This window comes from Drosophila ficusphila, unplaced genomic scaffold (genome assembly GCF_018152265.1).
Source record: "Drosophila ficusphila isolate 14025-0441.05 unplaced genomic scaffold, ASM1815226v1 contig_197, whole genome shotgun sequence".
NCBI lineage: Eukaryota > Metazoa > Arthropoda > Insecta > Diptera > Drosophilidae > Drosophila > Drosophila ficusphila.
Window position 1 is genome coordinate 2,918,525 of NW_025064091.1, and position 17,432 is coordinate 2,935,956.

Here is a 17,432-nt window from a genome sequence, read left to right on the forward strand (position 1 = left end):
AAAAGTCCGCGAATGGAGAGGAAGTCGGTCAGTGGCAGTCAGCGTTGAGATGCTCTTAAAAATAATAAAAAATATATCACAGATGTCGATTATCACAAATAAACCCACGATCAAGATCCATATATTAAACAAAATACAATAAATAACAATAGCACTTACCAAAAATTTATAAAACTATTCCACTTTAAGTACAGATAGCTACTAGAGATTTGTAACATCTTATTATTAATATCCCAAAGTTAGTTTAATTATACAGTATAGGTATATAAAATTCGTTGGCTTTTAAAATCAACCATATAAAGTATACTCTTGTTAATCGGTTTGATGTCTATCTGTATGAACAAAAGCAATTCAGAAATTATAAGAACTAGAGCAATGGAATTTGTGTATACATATCATTTTTGATTGGCATTAACAACCGAGTTGATCTAAACATGGACTTCTGTATATTTCATCTACATATATGAAAATCGAGAGCTCAGAAGCAATTAAAACTATAAAGATGCGATTCATAAAGTAACTTGTGTGTATAAAAACTTTGCGTAAGAGTTTTAGCACTTAAAAGATTTTACGTCATCCAAACGTAATGAAAAATAATTTGTTAAGTGGTAAAAAGTAATTTTTCGAGACCTAGAAATGTCTCCTTAAGCCATAAGTTAAAATACTCTTCACTAAGTTTAGGTCAAAAGAGACATAAATAAAGAAGTTTGTGTTTTGTTGACAAGTTTCTAATTTGCAAACAACTTACAAAGCAATTATGAGATGTGAATGATTGTTTGACGTCGTCCAAGAAAACCTACGTTTTTCTTCAGCAATGATTTAAAATGAATGGGGATACTAGAAAGATTTCCCCCACAAGATCATAATTCGTTTGGAAAATTCCATGAAATCTTTGGCGTACAATTTTATCTGAACGAACGCAATCGATTAGCCCCTTTTTTTCTTGTGGTTTTCCGTTTGGTTTTCACTCGAAATAGCAAATATTTAATATTCATAATGGTCGCTCGCTGAACCAGCTCTCCAGTCCGTGGATTTGGTTATTTGGATGTGGATTGTCTGGGGGTCGAGTAATTGTCGATTTCGGATTGCTGGATTTTTGGATTTCGGATTCGGTTTCCGTTTTTTTTCTTTGCGTGCCCTGCATTTGCGAGCCATAGTAAATGCGAGAGTGTCCAAGGTTTAAGGCTCTTACGAAACACCCGATAAGTTGCAGCTAATAGCATGGATTACTAACAATCGGTTTGCGTTTTGATGGCCGATATTGCGTCACAGTTTATCGGCGGCTCACCTGCATCTAGTCGGTATTATAGAAATTATAGCTTAGCTCGCAATTGTCGTATCTATAATCGTTTGGCGTTTTGAGTTGACCGGGTTCAGGGTCTAAGGGGTAATATCGTACGACTTGGCAACTATTGCAGCATTAAAGTTTTTTTTTTTTTTTTTTTTTTTTTTCGATAATAACGAAACGCAAACAGATGCTTGTGTTTGATCGCTGGGATCATGCAACTTCCGGTTGCAATTTAAGACGTTCAATTGTGCATGCTGGCTTCACACAAAGAGTAGCAAATGATGCAGAAACGAGGCGAACAGATGTTCTCTAGATGATTTTAGCATGATCTATGCATGTGTGGGATTGGTAATATGTTTATTGCAATGGGTGCCACAGGAAATGGTGTATGCTCGAGTTGTACTATTTTTAAAGGCATTAATAATTGCAATTTCTATAGTTCAATTTCTATAGTTTGTTCTCATTTTAGGGGAACATTTACAAGTTCTCCCTTGTTTCTTTTATTTACAAGAATCTGTGTTCCAATTTTGGTGTGAAATGATTTTTGCCAAACTTTTTCGCTTATACTCTTGTAAATTCTGAACTTAAATTGTAAATATTTGCATCCAGCCAAACCTGAAATTTTCTAAAATACTGCAACTGCGATTGACGAACATCAGATAATTAAGAGCTGTGAATAAATCCATATTTTCCTAAATCTAAATAAATTTGTTTTAAATAAGCTCTGCTTACTCCTAAACCAGTTTTTGTATCAAATCACATTTTAATCAAATCATTAGCATTCGATCTAAATGTTAGTTTCTTGGATCGCAAGGTCAAATAAAATCCTTTTGGCCCCAGATAAATATAGTGGGTAGTCCACAGCCTCACACCCTGATTGGGAAAACACCACAAAAGGATGCATTCACGCACGATTAACCCGCTTGGGTTCCAGATCGTCGTCAAGCGTTCAATCAACTAGCATTTCGAGAGGGTGTTAAAAATAAACGCTATTGATTTTATTTTGTGCGATGGCCTTTCGGGGTAATTTGCATCGTGCCCTTGCTATGTTTTTTTTTTTTTTTTTTTTTTTTTTTTTTTTTTTTTGGTTTTGAGCCACCTCTTCCACCTTCATCCACTTCATCCTGCCGCCGTTCATTGCGGATGCGAAACCACGTTCCAAATCGGCGAGGCGGTTCGTCGTTTGTCCTAGGTTTTTACTTTACATATGCTCAATGCGTTTCTTGATATCTCGACCTTTCTGCCTTGCGTTTAATTAGGCGCAAAAATGCAATAAAATAGCGAGGCAAATCGAGGAATTCGCTGAAATCCCTCAAATACCAGCTTACGATACCTGACCCACACTGAACAAAACAGGGAATGCAGTAATGTTGAAATGAAAAGTTCTAAAAGTATACAAAAACAACCTAGAATAAATAACATTTGTAAACTCAAACATTTTTAAATTAAAGAAACCATAAGAATTGCGAATACAAAAAAAGAAAACGATTTAAGTTATTCTATTGCTTATACAATTTTCTCTTATTTAATTAAACCTTGAAGTATTGAATGTTCCAACGATTCCAACTGAATGTTTATTTCTTATCGCTTGGACGGCGAATACCGCGTGGAGAATATGAAATAACTACGGCTATTGGGGAACGTGGTGTATTGTATCAGCTGGCAGTGCATTGCACTGCATTGAAACAGCCAAGAGGCCGTGTAAATAGAGGCGTTGATCCAGCAGAGGAGCTGAATTTACCTGGCCAGCAGCAGATAGCAGGGCTCCTTCCCCCATTTGTCCGCCTATCCAAACACAGTATACACTCCGTAACTCAAACAACCAAACAAAAGGCACAACTGTCAGTTATCTTTAGTGTCTGAATCTTTACAAGACCTTATAAACCTCTATTTCTATTTAAAATTTATATATAAAGGTTATAGTAAATTCGATTAAATTTATAAACCTAAATATATTTATTATATAAAAACTAAAGTTGTTAATTTGTTTTACAAGTATGACTGTATATCTTCTCTGATCAGAAACCAACCAAAAGATCATCTACAGTAGTGACTAGTGAAGACCGAAGATTAATGCCTTACCCATGTTTACTGTAGACACAATAGTATCTAAATAAATACGCAGGTTTCCCTGTTGCCTTTCGTTCTTAAACTAAAACCACCTCCTTGAAGTTGTGTGTTTAATATGCGTCTATTTGCCTTTTCCATTATCTGAATGCAAAGTGTAATGCTTTTTCAATTCTTATCGTTTCGAGGTGTGTGCAAGTTTGAATTTAAGCCCCGAGAGCAATGAATCCAAAAAGTAGCTAAATAATTCAACACATGTAGTAAAACCCTCAACATCTATTCCTTTATAAATTAATTGAAAGAGCGCTGCTGTCCAAAGTGCATCAAAATTTCAAGTGGCCTCTTCTGTGTTATCAAATTCCTCTCGTCATGAAAATCGAATTCCGCGCACATGCTAATAAAATTGCTAAAGCCCAACAAATGACAGCAGCGGAGTTGATGGCTTTTTTTTTTTTTTTGGGAGGGAGGAGGATTGGGGATTTGGGCTTTGGAATGCGGAATGCGGAGCAGAGCTCACATATACGAGTTCCTTGGCGAGACAGCAAATTTCGTGTGGCGCCAATATACACCCATCCTCCCCCCAAAAACAAAAACAAAAAACCCGCATGTCCTAGCCTCCATTCAATTTACTGGATGTTGGAGGGTCAGCTAAACTGATTTTGTTGCAAAACCCCGAACATGATGGCCTACTTAAATGGCAATAACAAGAAAATAAACAAATTACATGTGGCGGCAGCGAAGAACATTTTAGATGCAGATTACACTGGTTCACAAAACAATAAATGTGCTCCATAAACGGGTTTAAGTTAGATTATCTATATAAAGATTGAAAAATGGTTGTACTAAAGATTTTAATGAATTCTTGATACAAATATTTTCAATTTACTCCCATGAATTAAACAATCATCTTTGGAGCATGTGTACTCTTTTTTTTTATATGTTAGCCAGTGTAATAAATTATTTGGTAAAGTGGATGGCAAAAATGTGCACCGGATCCACTAATTGATTTTGTCTTTCCCACTTTGCTGGGCAAAAAGGGGAAAATTGGGCTTGCTAACCTACAAGTGAACGGATACAAATATAATTAGTTTTTGGACCGGCTTCACAACAAAGATGGACAGCATGGGAGAGAAAAAAAAAATAAATACGTTGTTGTGTCTATCAAAATGTTTTAGTAGGAAATTTTTGGTCTAATACAATTTTCATTTCCCTTTTGGCGACAGCGGAAAAATGTATTTGCGTACCACATGGCGGATGAGTGAGCTTTGGCAGGTCGGTTGTCTTTGATAGATGGCTTTTTGTAATAATCACCGATTTTGTAGGTGATCCATTATGTCAGAAAATATCTTACACATCTCTAGCTTTAAGATGGCTATTGTTAAAATAAAAGAAATTAGGGAATCTTCCAATAATATTTATTCAAAAAGCAAACGAAAACTATTTCCAGCATGAGAAAAACCTATAAATTATTTCATTCCACACTTTCAATTCGATGCAGTTCCTGGAGTTCTTCTTTTAAAAACTATAAATGAATCCGAATCCAATCAGTTTAGTGGACCATAAAAACCGTTTGATACGGCCATGTCAATACACACACACACACACACACAGATACAAACTCACACAATCGCACTTTTAGTGATTTCCTTTTTTTGCTAAATATTTGTGCTTGCGTCATTTGGCTGATGCCGCATTTTGCATCGGTTTTTCTATCGGTTCTTGCCTTTAATTTCTTGCCGGGCGCCGCCAGACGACTAAAGCGAAAATTGGAAATTAAAATTTGATTGATTAAATATACTGCGAGAATGACGATGATGCTGATGCTGCCGATAACCGATGATAATGATGATAACGATGATGATGATGATGATGACGATTAATTCGCGAAGCCCATGCAAGTGTTGCAAACCTAATTGCTGTCAATTGCTTTGGCTGTGAAATCAATCGAGAAATCGCTGCGAAATTCACTTGCAATGCAATTCCCTCTTTCTCTGATTGACATGGAACGCAACCTAACCCATTGGGTTAAGGCTTTTTGCTTAACACTACTATGCCGCAAAGCACTTGGCAAGAAACCTCTTTGGACTCTGATCTCCTTGAGGCGATGGGCGGCTGCCTGTCAAGCGGATTGAAACACAAGAAATTGTCATGTTTTTCGCTACTCGATGGATAAGAAAACTGGGCGGAAGGTTTGTATTATATTATTGGATGGGTGGGTGGATAGATGGATGGATGGATGGTTGGTTGGTTTGGTTTGGGTTGGATGATGCCAAAAAGTATTCCCAATAGCGCGTGTCCGTTGGCCCTCAAATCGATCTTCGCCCGCTGTATTTGCAATTTATTTCGTGACGAAGCGACAAAATGCTCATTTAATTAATTTGACTACGGCACACATAATGAAAATAACATCTCAACTAAAAACGGGCAAACAGCTCGGCGCAATTTATGTAGGACACATAAATACAATTTCCAAAATACGCACGAAATTCCCACTTGACGTGAATTTATAATGACAGCAATTTTTTCCGTTTGCCTCTGTGTTTTTGGTTGTATCTCTCTGTTTCTGTTTTTTTTTTTTTTTTTTTCGCTTTTGCTTGGTTAGTTTTGGGTCTGGTGTTTTAACCTGCAGTATTTACACACTTGCATAACTGAGAAATTCGCCCGAGCACTTGGCGTGCCGCAAATAGAATATTTTGGACAAGCCCACACACAACAAACTGGCAATGTTGATGGCGGCTGATGGGGTTAAAGCCATTAAGTTGGGGACACGAGTGTGCGGACGTAAAAATTGAAAATATTCACGTCTCATTATATTAATGTCGCTGCGAAAATGCAAATTCGAAATGCGCACATCAAAAATGATTCAAACAGCCCACATAAGCAAACAAACAAGCGGCGCGAGCAAACAAATTGACAGCGAATCAACGAATAAGCCAACTGACTGACTGACTAACTGACTGAATGACTGACTGACTGAAGAGCTAACTGACTGACAAACAAAAGAAACATCCATGTTGACGTCTAATTGTCGAGGGTTCGTCGTAGCAACTGTTCAAACACTTGGCTCTACAAGATCTGCTTAATAATTACTCAACTGGTTGGGAATCCTAAGGAGTTCAGATCGATTTGCACAGTTCGTTGCCATCGAGTGCGTGACAATTTCTGAACAGGATCAGTTGGGGAAATAACATGATAATACGATGAGTAACTAACAATTTAAAAGGATATCCTTAAACCGATGTTGGAATTAAAAGTAAACATATTTTACTGATAGATTTTAATGTGATTGAAGCGAGTAACAGAAGCAAGCTTTTTAATAGTAAATGTATGTAATAAGGATTTCATTTATCATCAGTCAAACTTTCTCAACTCGAAAGTTGAAATACGCCTCAGACAAATTCTATAACTCAAAGTCTTCAGAGCTGATTTTTCCTGGTGGCAGATGGCGGTTCTTGGTTCAAAATTGAGTTATGATTGGGAAACTTTGGCGACACCTTGTCTCCTCAACTGAAGAGGGTGGACTTACCTCATCTCGGAAAGTCACACACACACACACACACACAACTCGCTTCACACACAGAGTAGATTTTCTGGGCTGCTCGGCAATTTTCCACGATGTCTATAAATGTTTTCATGCCTAATTGATTTAACGTCTCGGGCATAGCCGAATATAGACATCGATCCAATGGCAGCGGCCAAATATTCCACGCTGCACTCGTTAAAGCCGGCTAATTACGGATTTTATTCGCAAAATGAATTTGTGCATAATATTTTAATGAATTTAACGGATTGCCGCATACAAATCGCAATTAATCTGCCAGCCAAAAGACCGTTGTCATCAGAAGTTCACTCTCAGCTTTTCTATCAGTTTTTCCTGTTTTTTTTTTTTTGTTTTTTTTTATTTGCTTTTTGGTCAGCTAAAGTGCGTGGGTCAGTGGCTATTTGGTAAATTTTGCTTGAACATTGATTGATTTCACGCCAGCTTCTGCCTGCTGCTTATTTTTAGCTGATATTTTCAGCGAATGGGAAATGTTATTTTAAACGATACTGCCAAAGGCGTGGGGCTTTGGTTCTTCACTCTATGTGCTTGTGGCTGTGGATGCTAGTCGTTAGTGGACATTTTCCCCTCCATTGGTTGCGTGCCATGCACAGACACCCATTTCCTATTTCCCATTTCCCATTTTTCAGTTTTCCAAAGCCGTTTCCCTCGCATGCAGCGCAATTTCAAGGTGACCTGCTCCCAATGCACTGCGCAAAGGAAATGGTTTCCCAAAATCATAATAAATAATTTTATAAATTCAAAATAACAATATAGCAATGATACTTGAAATGTAGGATTTTTCTAAAGTGGTAATCAGCTTCTAAAAAGATATTTTACTAAAAAATTATATACAAAAACTTGAAGCAAAAGTTGCTCGCTTGGAATATTTGCTTCATTTTAATAAAGTACAAATATGATTTCATTTATACTTTTTTCCTTATAAGTGGAGTATTTAAAAAAAAAAAATGTAAAAACAAAATTACAGAATTAGGTAGAATTTATTCTAAAGCTTTTAAAATCCAAAGAAATGAATGTTCTGGTTTAATAAAATAATCATAAATACATTTAAATCGTTTCAAGTCCATTGTATTTTGGGTGGCCTAGTTTAATTAATATTAATACAAAATATACCAATTTTAGTAATATGATCTCCAATCTGATATTTGTTGCAGCCCCTGAACTTGGCGGGCTCAATCCTTTTGGCAGGCGCGGGACTTTGCCGCTCGGCAGCGGCAGCTGCGGCGGCGCGGCATGGATCATGCCGTGAAAGCGACGCGCGGCCGCCCGCTCAACACGCTCCGCTTCGAGAACGACGAGCTGGAATGCCTCTACCAGCGGTACACGCTGAAGCTCCAGCGCTTCTCGGTGCTCGGGGTGGTGGCCCTCGTCTTCGTTCTCTGCGGCGTCATGGCGGCCCTCTCGCTGACCTTCAATAATGCGGCCACCTTTCACGTGAGTATCGAGTAGCCAAGCAGATGAGTACTTGATTGAGTACTATTTATACAGCAACATATGCTGGGGTGTCACTGCAATCTATTTCAACCTATTTTCAATGGATAATTACTTTTAAGTGTCTTAGCTTTTCATTTTTGGTTGGATTTAAAACCCCTTGTTCTAAAAGCAATCTCAGATTTGCCTTTGGAATTCAAGAGATTAATATACTACTTTGCTTCTTAATATAGCAATATTTTTACTTATTAAATCTTTCATTAGTAAATAAATGTATATTGATATTAGTAATTATTTTTGTTAAGCCATGATTATTAGTTCCTTCATAAAAAGGTTGAACTAGAGATTGGAAACGTAACATAAAACAAGTTTTGTATTAAAGTTGGTACCATTATGTTTAATGTTTTAACTTATATATCAAATGATATCTTTTTGTTTTTGAACTTGAACTTAAATGCAATTATATACTCTACAATATTCCCGTATTTGGTTTCTAATTTCCACCCATTGTCCTTGATCCTTAGAACATCTTCAATGCGATCGTTTGCGGGCTGTTCGCCGTGGTGCTGGTGCTGCTGCAGTGCTCGGTGATCAAGGACCACCACCTGCCCACCTTGTGCTACGGGATCCTGCTCTTCACGGCCAGCATCTGTGTGGTGTCCATGCCCACGCTGGGCAGCGTGTTCCCGGTGGACACCAAGGAGGTGATGGCCGAGGGCGTCTGGCAGATCGTCTTCGTGGTCTTCCTCGCCTATGCGATGATGCCGCTGCAGATTTGGGAGGCGGTGGCCTTTGGCATCGCCCTGCCCTCGGTGCACATCAGCTTGACGGTCTACAAGATCTTCACGGATGCCCTGCGCTATCTGGAGTACAACCAACTGATTGCCAACATAGTGATCTTCATTGGGGTTAATGTGGCCGGCTTGGTGGTCAACATCATGATGGAGCGGGCTCAGCGGAGAACCTTCCTCGATACGCGCAACTGCATCGCATCCCGGCTGGAGATCCAGGATGAGAACGAGAAGCTGGAGAGGCTTCTGCTGTCCGTTCTGCCCCAGCACGTGGCCATGCAGATGAAGAACGACATCCTGTCGCCGGTGGCTGGACAATTCCATCGGATCTACATCCAGAAGCACGAGAACGTGAGCATTCTGTTCGCCGACATCGTGGGATTCACGGTCCTCTCCTCGCAGTGCAGCGCCCAGGAGTTGGTCAGGTTGCTCAACGAGCTCTTCGGGAGATTCGATCAGCTGGCACATGTAAGTTGGTCCAATAGGATAGAGAACAACGCTTAAATAACCAGCTGAATTGTAAATATATATCATACATATATACGCATTCTTTAAACCAATTAACTATGGTAAACCTTTCGACAAATTCTTTGTGTTTTAATTATATCCGAAATGTTTTTATGAGATGGTCTAAAATTTGTTTGTCTGAGAAAGAATGATATCTCAAGGTAAAATGTATAAGAAATAGTATACATTTTATAGGGTTTACTAACCCTATAACAACAGAAATATATAAATAGGTGTGTAGGTTTATTATAAAATATTGTTATGTGTTATTTGTTATTATTATATATTACTATTTTTTATAATTATTTATTATTATAATTATTTATTATTATATAAGAAATAGTATACATTTTATAGGGTTTACTAAATTAAGTATTGCTTTTATCAATAACAGAAATATATAAGTAGGTGTGTAGGTTTATTATAAAATATTATTGTTATTTGTTATTTGTTATTATTATATATTACTATTTTTATAATTATTTATTATTATATAAGAAATAGTATATATTTTATAGGGTTTACTAAATTAAGTATTGCTTTTATCAATAACAGAAATATATAAATAGGTGTGCAGGTTTATTATAATATATTATTGTTATTTGTTATTATTATATATTACTATTTTTTATAATTATTTATTATTTTTGCTACTTTTCCCCAGGACAACCACTGCTTGCGAATCAAGATCCTAGGCGACTGTTATTATTGTGTCTCCGGATTGCCAGAACCGCGAAAGGATCACGCCAAATGCGCCGTGGAAATGGGACTCGATATGATCGATGCCATTGCGTGAGTATCTATTACAGACTATCTTTAGTCACATTTAAAGAGTTAGTAAAACATGTTTGGAGTGATCCGCTTTCGATAATAAATCACTTGAACAATATCTCAAAAACTAATTGATATAATTATCACATACTAATAGATGACACCACAAAGTCAATGCTATCATTTCGAAGCGAAGACAAGTTCTGATACTCAAGTTGATTTGATTATCAGACAGTATTTTTAGTTAAACGTGTTTTAGATTTTATACTATATAAAGTCACTCATGGTTTTTAGTTAAAGTAAGTAAGACTTTTTGCCAAGCTTTATTGTTAATTGGATTTCCTTTGCAACCTTTAATGGTGCACTTTAATTGATGAATGAACTCTAACATTTCGCCGGGTCACTTTGCCTTCTCTGTTGCATTAATTGAAACCTAATTAGTGTTTGCTCCTCGTTTTCAGCACCGTGGTGGAGGCCACCGACGTCATCCTGAACATGCGCGTGGGCATCCACACGGGCCGTGTCCTCTGCGGTGTTTTGGGCCTCAGGAAGTGGCAGTTCGACGTCTGGTCCAACGACGTCACCCTGGCCAACCACATGGAGTCCGGCGGGGAGCCGGGCCGGGTGCACGTGACCCGTGCCACCCTCGACTCCCTCTCCGGCGAGTACGAGGTGGAGGCTGGCCACGGGGACGAGCGCTCCTCGTACCTCCGCGATCACGGAGTGGATACCTTCTTCATCGTTCCGCCGCCACATCGACGCAAGGTGATTACTTTTGCTAAAGATATACTCGATCTTTATATCATATTATATATGCTAAAGATATATTTGATCTTTATATAACATTATATATGCTTAAGATATATTTGATCTTTATATCATATTATATATGCTAAAGATATATTCGATCTTAATATCATATTATATGTGCTAAAGATATATTTGATCTTTATATCATATTATATGTGCTAAAGATATATTTGATCTTTATATCATATTATATGTGCTAAAGATTTATTTGATCTTTATATCATATTATATATGCTAAAGATATATTCGATCTTAATATCATATTATATGTGCTAAAGATATATTTGATCTTTATATCATATTATATGTGCTAAAGATATATTTGATCTTTATATCATATTATATATGCTAAAGATATATTCGATCTTAATATCATATTATATGTGCTAAAGATATATTTGATCTTTATATCATATTATATGTGCTAAAGATATATTTGATCTTTATATCATATTATATGTGCTAAAGATATATTTGATCTTTATATCATATTATATATGCTAAAGATATATTCGATCTTAATATCATATTATATGTGCTAAAGATATATTTGATCTTTATATCATATTATATGTGCTAAAGATATATTCGATCTTAATATCATATTATATGTGCTAAAGATATATTTGATCTTTATATCATATTATATGTGCTAAAGATATATTTGATCTTTATATCATATTATATATGCTAAAGATATATTTAATCCTCATTGGCAGTCGTAAGATTATAATATTGTATAAATAAATCAAGCAGAAGTTTTAGCAGGTTTTTTTTTTACAAGGAACCCGAATTTAAATAGTGTGTTTAATAATTTTAGTTTAATAAAGTTTTGAAGAAATAGCAACAGATATAGCAGTCTTAACAGTAAAGAACAGCCATTTTAACACAGTAAATGTCTTTTATTTATAATTATTTTTGATCTTTTTTACGAAATATCTAATGAATTATCTTAAACTCATTTTGGACTTGAATGTGCAATTTACATAAACTAAAGATTGTTACAAAAGTCTAAGCAGCATATTTGATAACTAGTTATTGAACCTTTGCTGGCGAACTTTATTAAAAACTTTACTATATATTATATATTTAATTCTTGCTATATTTTTATATAATTTTATACTATTTTATATAGCCGCTGATGCTGAACACGCTGGGCGTGCGATCGGCGATCGGAAGTCGGCGGAAGCTCTCGTTCCGAAATGTTTCGAATGTGGTGATGCAGCTGCTGCACACGATCAAGTTCTCGGAGCCCGTGCCCTTCTCCAACATTGCCACCGGATCCTTCCCCTCGGCGGCCAACGCCCTCGGGGGCGGAGTGGGCGTGGGCGGGGGCGTGGCAAGGGGCAGCACCTGCGAGGCGAGTGCAGGCAGCGTTCAAGTTTCCGAAAAGGGATCCCGAAAGGTAAGTAGTATTCTCGTTTTCATTTCTTATATAAACTGGTCAAAACAAATCAGACTCGGGAGTTTCAAGGTGGGAATTGGAAATAGAGTTGCGTGTTCCTGTAGATCGGTTCTGTTTCTGTTTCTGTTTCTGTTCTTTTGTCGTAGCTCCAGTTTTTTGCATGTCCGGGTGGTTTATTCTACTTTAGAGGGTTTTCGGAATTCAGGGATTACGGACTTAACCCGATTTCCTGGTGGCTTGGTGTGCTTTTCATTTTCCATTCTCGAAGCGCATTGTTTGTACCCGGGATATAATACAATATAGTATATATCCGATTCGATAGAGATTATTAGTCGCGGGTGAATTGAAGACGACGAGAGATTCCTTTTCATTTCTTGCTTTGATTTGTTTCCTTTCGTTTTCTTTCAGGATGCGGTAAGTTTGCCTCGCCCTGTGTCTAAGTATTTCTACCACCAATCGATACCCGATACCCGTTACCCGTTACCCGTTACCCGTTACCCGATACCCGTTACCCGTTACCCGATTCCGTTACCGATCTTATTCTAACTTTAACCATTATCCTCAGTTGCGCTTTTTTCTCGCCCCTCTTTTGTTTTCGATCGGTTTTCGTTTTCGTTTTTGGTTTTCCTTTTCTGTATTTTTTTGGGCTCTTTTCGTTTTGTAGTCGCATTGTACACACATGTATCTATTCCTATATAATATATATATATCTAAAACTGTATAACTAGCCTAGAAAGATCAGCAATTGTAATCTGTACTAACAATTGTAGTGTAACGAATCGTTTGCGTCGATGTTGTGTGTAGTTTGAATGTAGAACTACTTAATAAAATTAATTAAATCATATATATTTATTTGTAAATATATTCATCGGTTGTGTATACAAATTTGTTGTGCAGTAATATCTGGACGCCGGATTCGAAAATTCTTTTAAAACACCAGACAGGACACACATTACAAAATCAAAAGCAATAAATTAAAATATCCCAAGAAATTGTTGGAAAAGGTTGAAAATATATAGTACAATACATACTATAAATTATATTATCATATTATGGTTTCTTTTTTCGGAACATTATCTGTAGAATGCTACAATCGATTTGAATTATAAAAATTTATTTTGATTAGACATAATAAAACCTTATCCCTTGGAAATAACGCTTTGAATAAACAGGTTGTTATTATCATAGGGAGATTTCTTCAAAATTCTTTCACGAAAACGATGATCTGCAGATTCGCTAGCGTAAAAGCTGTATTCGATACTAAAATACTACTCCACTCACCCAATAATTGTATAGAGCTACTCAACTGCAGCCAGCGATCCTTTGAGTTTCCTTAAGATTCTGTTGGTTTTTGATTTCCTCCACTTGATGCGCCTCTTCTTCTTTTAAGATCGTTACTTTTTTTAAAAAAAAAACCCTAACCACAAATACTTACCACTCAACGATTAGTTGTAACCTTTGGCTACTCTTTAATTTACCACTCTAGCATAAGTTAAAAAAAAAAAAAAAGATAAAACACACTCTTGATTTGAAATGTAAATATAAGAACTTACATGAAAACTGTGTATACTTCTCCGATCCAGGTGATACGTCTGCAAAAGATCTTGCATGCAACACCGCCACCGCACGGCATTGTGGGATATGGCAGCGTCGACGGTATTTCCGGTGGCGTTGGTGGTGCTGGTGGCGGTATTTCCGGTGGCGGTGGCAATGGCAATGGCAATGGCAGTGGCATTGCCGGCATTGCCAGTGGGGGCAGTGTCCAAGTGACCGTAGGCACAAATCCCAACTCAACAGCGAGTACGATTAGTCGCATTCATAGGCACAATCACAAGAACAATAAAGTGAGCAGAGCAGCAGCCAAAAAAAAAAAAAAAAAAAAAAAACAAAAACAAAAACAAAAAACAAAAATATTACAAAAAACATTCTATACTTTCGTTCAACCGTTCCTGCGTTCGTTCGTTCGTTCAAGACCTCTTTTTTACGGATACTGGGATCTCATTTGAGTTTATTTTAAACTTAATTAAACTTTCAAATCAAAAAAAAATCTATATAAAAAGTACAGAAATTTATGAAGATATATTTTGTAAAACTGGAGCACGAAAGAAGTAATAATTTATATTTTGAGATCATATTAAAAAACAGAAGTAATATAGAAACTCAGATGAGTACTCAAATCCCTTAAAGAGGCCTTCAGTTTGTGTTTCGTCCATTCACAATCGTTCAATAAATGTGTTAAGTGTAACTGATTCATGAGTGTGCTTGGTTCATTCGTTAACTTGTTTCGTTGGCCAAATCGAGTTTTGCATCTGGAAGGGCTTCCAGGCAAAAGTTCGTCAGGCCGAGTTCTGAATGTTCCGTTTCGCTTTCTTCGAGCTGCAAGACACTGGACCAAAATAGTAGAAAATGGGATAAATTCTTAAACAATAATAAAAAAAACAGTCAACATTGCGTATGCGTAATCTAGTTGGTTACTTGTAGGGAACTACTATATTCTAAATTCTAAATATTAGTCGTAAAAGGGGGTTTTGTAACATATAAAGAATTATAATAATATAATATAATATTGTTAATAATATTACCCCATCTTAAAACAAGTTGTTATTATATTATATTTAGTTGTTTTATTTTTTCAAATAACTTTTGTTTGCTACACTTGTTTTTTTTTTTTAAATAGTTGTATTTATGTCTAAAGATTTTTACCAAAGCATGGCATTGTTTGTTATTTTATATTTATGAATTATTATTTATACTATAGAGAAAACGAACCCTTTGAAGGGAAAGCAAGATCGAAATTTGTTCTATTATGATTACAGCTACAGCTGTTTAGTATTCGAGTCGAAGTTTTCAATTTGGTTCAGTGTCATTGGCGAGCTCGCAAAATGCCAGCTGCAGCTGCACATTTCCATCAGCCATCCAGCGATTCTGCGTCCGAGGTGCATGTTCCTCGTGGCTCATCACCAGATCCTGCCCCGCATGCTTCCACCGATTGCAAGTTCCCAGCCCAGCTCTGCTCGCTGCCTCTTGAGTTGCCATGAGCATGTAGTGAACTGTGCCCGCATTCCCCACCGCACACACCGTAGAGCTTTCTTATATCTTCGATCTTAATTCTTAATTCTTCAACTCAACCAGCCAGTTTCAAGTGCCAAGCCATCCAGCTAAAAAAAAAAAAAAAAAAAAATAAAAGAATTATTTTTCTGGAATTGAAACCACATCTAACGAATGTTTCACTTTACTTTTTACTTTTTGCTCCCACTTTGCATGGCTTTCCAAATCCGCAATTCGCAATCGACAATCGATAATCGACATCCGCAACCGCAATTGCATCCGCATCCGCGACCACATCCGCAGTCGCAATCGAAGGTGGCGGACAAGTTCAAGAGGCCGTTTCGCAAGAGGCACTCGGTGGCTGCACACCATCAGCCCACGAATCGGGTGAACCGCTTCCTTTCGCAAGCGATCAATGCCAGATCCGTGGATTGCGACAAGTCGGAGCACGTGGACCGGCTGACCCTGCGCTTCCGGCAGAGCGACATGGAGCGGGAGTACCACAAGGACTTCGATCTCGGCTTCACCACCGCCATGGGTTGCTCGCTCCTGCTGTTGATCTTGGGAGCAGCTCTCCAGGTGACCGCTCTGCCGAGGACCCTCATCCTCCTGCTGCTCTTCCTCACCGCCTTCGTCTGGGTGAGCGCCATCCTGATGCTCCTGCTCGCCGTGCGGCTCAAGTGGATCATCTGGGACATCTCCGAGAGCTTCTCGCTGCGGATGGCCATCACCATCTTCACCGTCATCCTCATCTACTCAGTGGGACAGGTTAATGTGGTAAGTAAACACTCTAAATTATATTAGAAGAAAGAAGTTAAAAAAAGAAAGATACAGCTTTTATAACTTATCCTAAAAAAGAAAGAAGTATAGTTTAATATATTAAATTTGTAATCATTAATTTTCAATGTTTCAAAAGAAACATTAAACTATTTAGAAATGTTTTTAAACTCCTGCAATTTAATTTTTAAGTTATAAACTTTTCTTGATACTTCTTAATTCGTAAAACAAATCAAAAGCTAAACCAAATTCTTTCTAAAATCATATAAAACATTGGTGTTATGTTTAATGCATTTACCATGTAAAACCACAAACCAAAGATACAAGATACAGATATTCCAACTTGAAGTTATTAACTGAATATTTAATCAAAGAAAGTTTCAACTGCAAAGCTAATTAGAAACGAACAGACAGTTGTAAATGGGTTACACTAAATAATTCAAAGGGTGAAAGAATTGCCTTGCAAAATGCACAAAAAAATACAATAAATGCAATGTAATGCAGAGCCATAAATATTAAATTAGCACTTGAATGCAGTAGAAGTAATTACTAATTACTAACCAAGCAAGTATGTAGTTACTTACCTTGTGCCATTTACCATTTGCAAACAGTTTACGTGTGTTTCGGACCATCCTTGCTCGGGAAATGGGACGACATCCTACCAACTGGACTCCCATCGCAAGTGCTCCTTGCCACAGTACGTGTCCCTTTCCGCAGCCTTTGCTTTTCTATCGGTCTCCGTGTTCCTCAGGTGAGTTTTCCATAAAGTTCCCATTAAAAACAACTCTTTGAATTCAATCTTAAATTGCTCTACAGGCTACCCATCATATTCAAATCCCTGTTGGTCCTTGGAATGGGCACCATTTACGGTCTGTTTATCGAACTTTCGCATCAGAACATCTTCGAGTGCTACGACAACCGGGTCAAGTAGGTCATCGCCAGTCCCACTAATCCAAATTCACTAAATATATCTCATTG

The 17,432-nt window shown here is 37.3% G+C and overlaps 1 protein-coding gene across 1 annotated transcript in view; it reads left to right on the forward strand.

The window, feature by feature from the left end:
• Window positions 1-17,432, forward strand: part of LOC108097512 (Ca(2+)/calmodulin-responsive adenylate cyclase) — a 38,589-nt gene that overhangs the window by 13,040 nt on the left and 8,117 nt on the right. Inside the window, 9 exon segments of the mRNA XM_017199828.2 lie at window positions 8,069-8,348; window positions 8,870-9,604; window positions 10,308-10,435; window positions 10,876-11,179; window positions 12,360-12,629; window positions 14,213-14,473; window positions 15,981-16,454; window positions 17,066-17,205; window positions 17,271-17,381. Coding sequence (XP_017055317.2) covers window positions 8,148-8,348; window positions 8,870-9,604; window positions 10,308-10,435; window positions 10,876-11,179; window positions 12,360-12,629; window positions 14,213-14,473; window positions 15,981-16,454; window positions 17,066-17,205; window positions 17,271-17,381 — 2,624 coding nt within the window. The 5' untranslated portion in view covers window positions 8,069-8,147.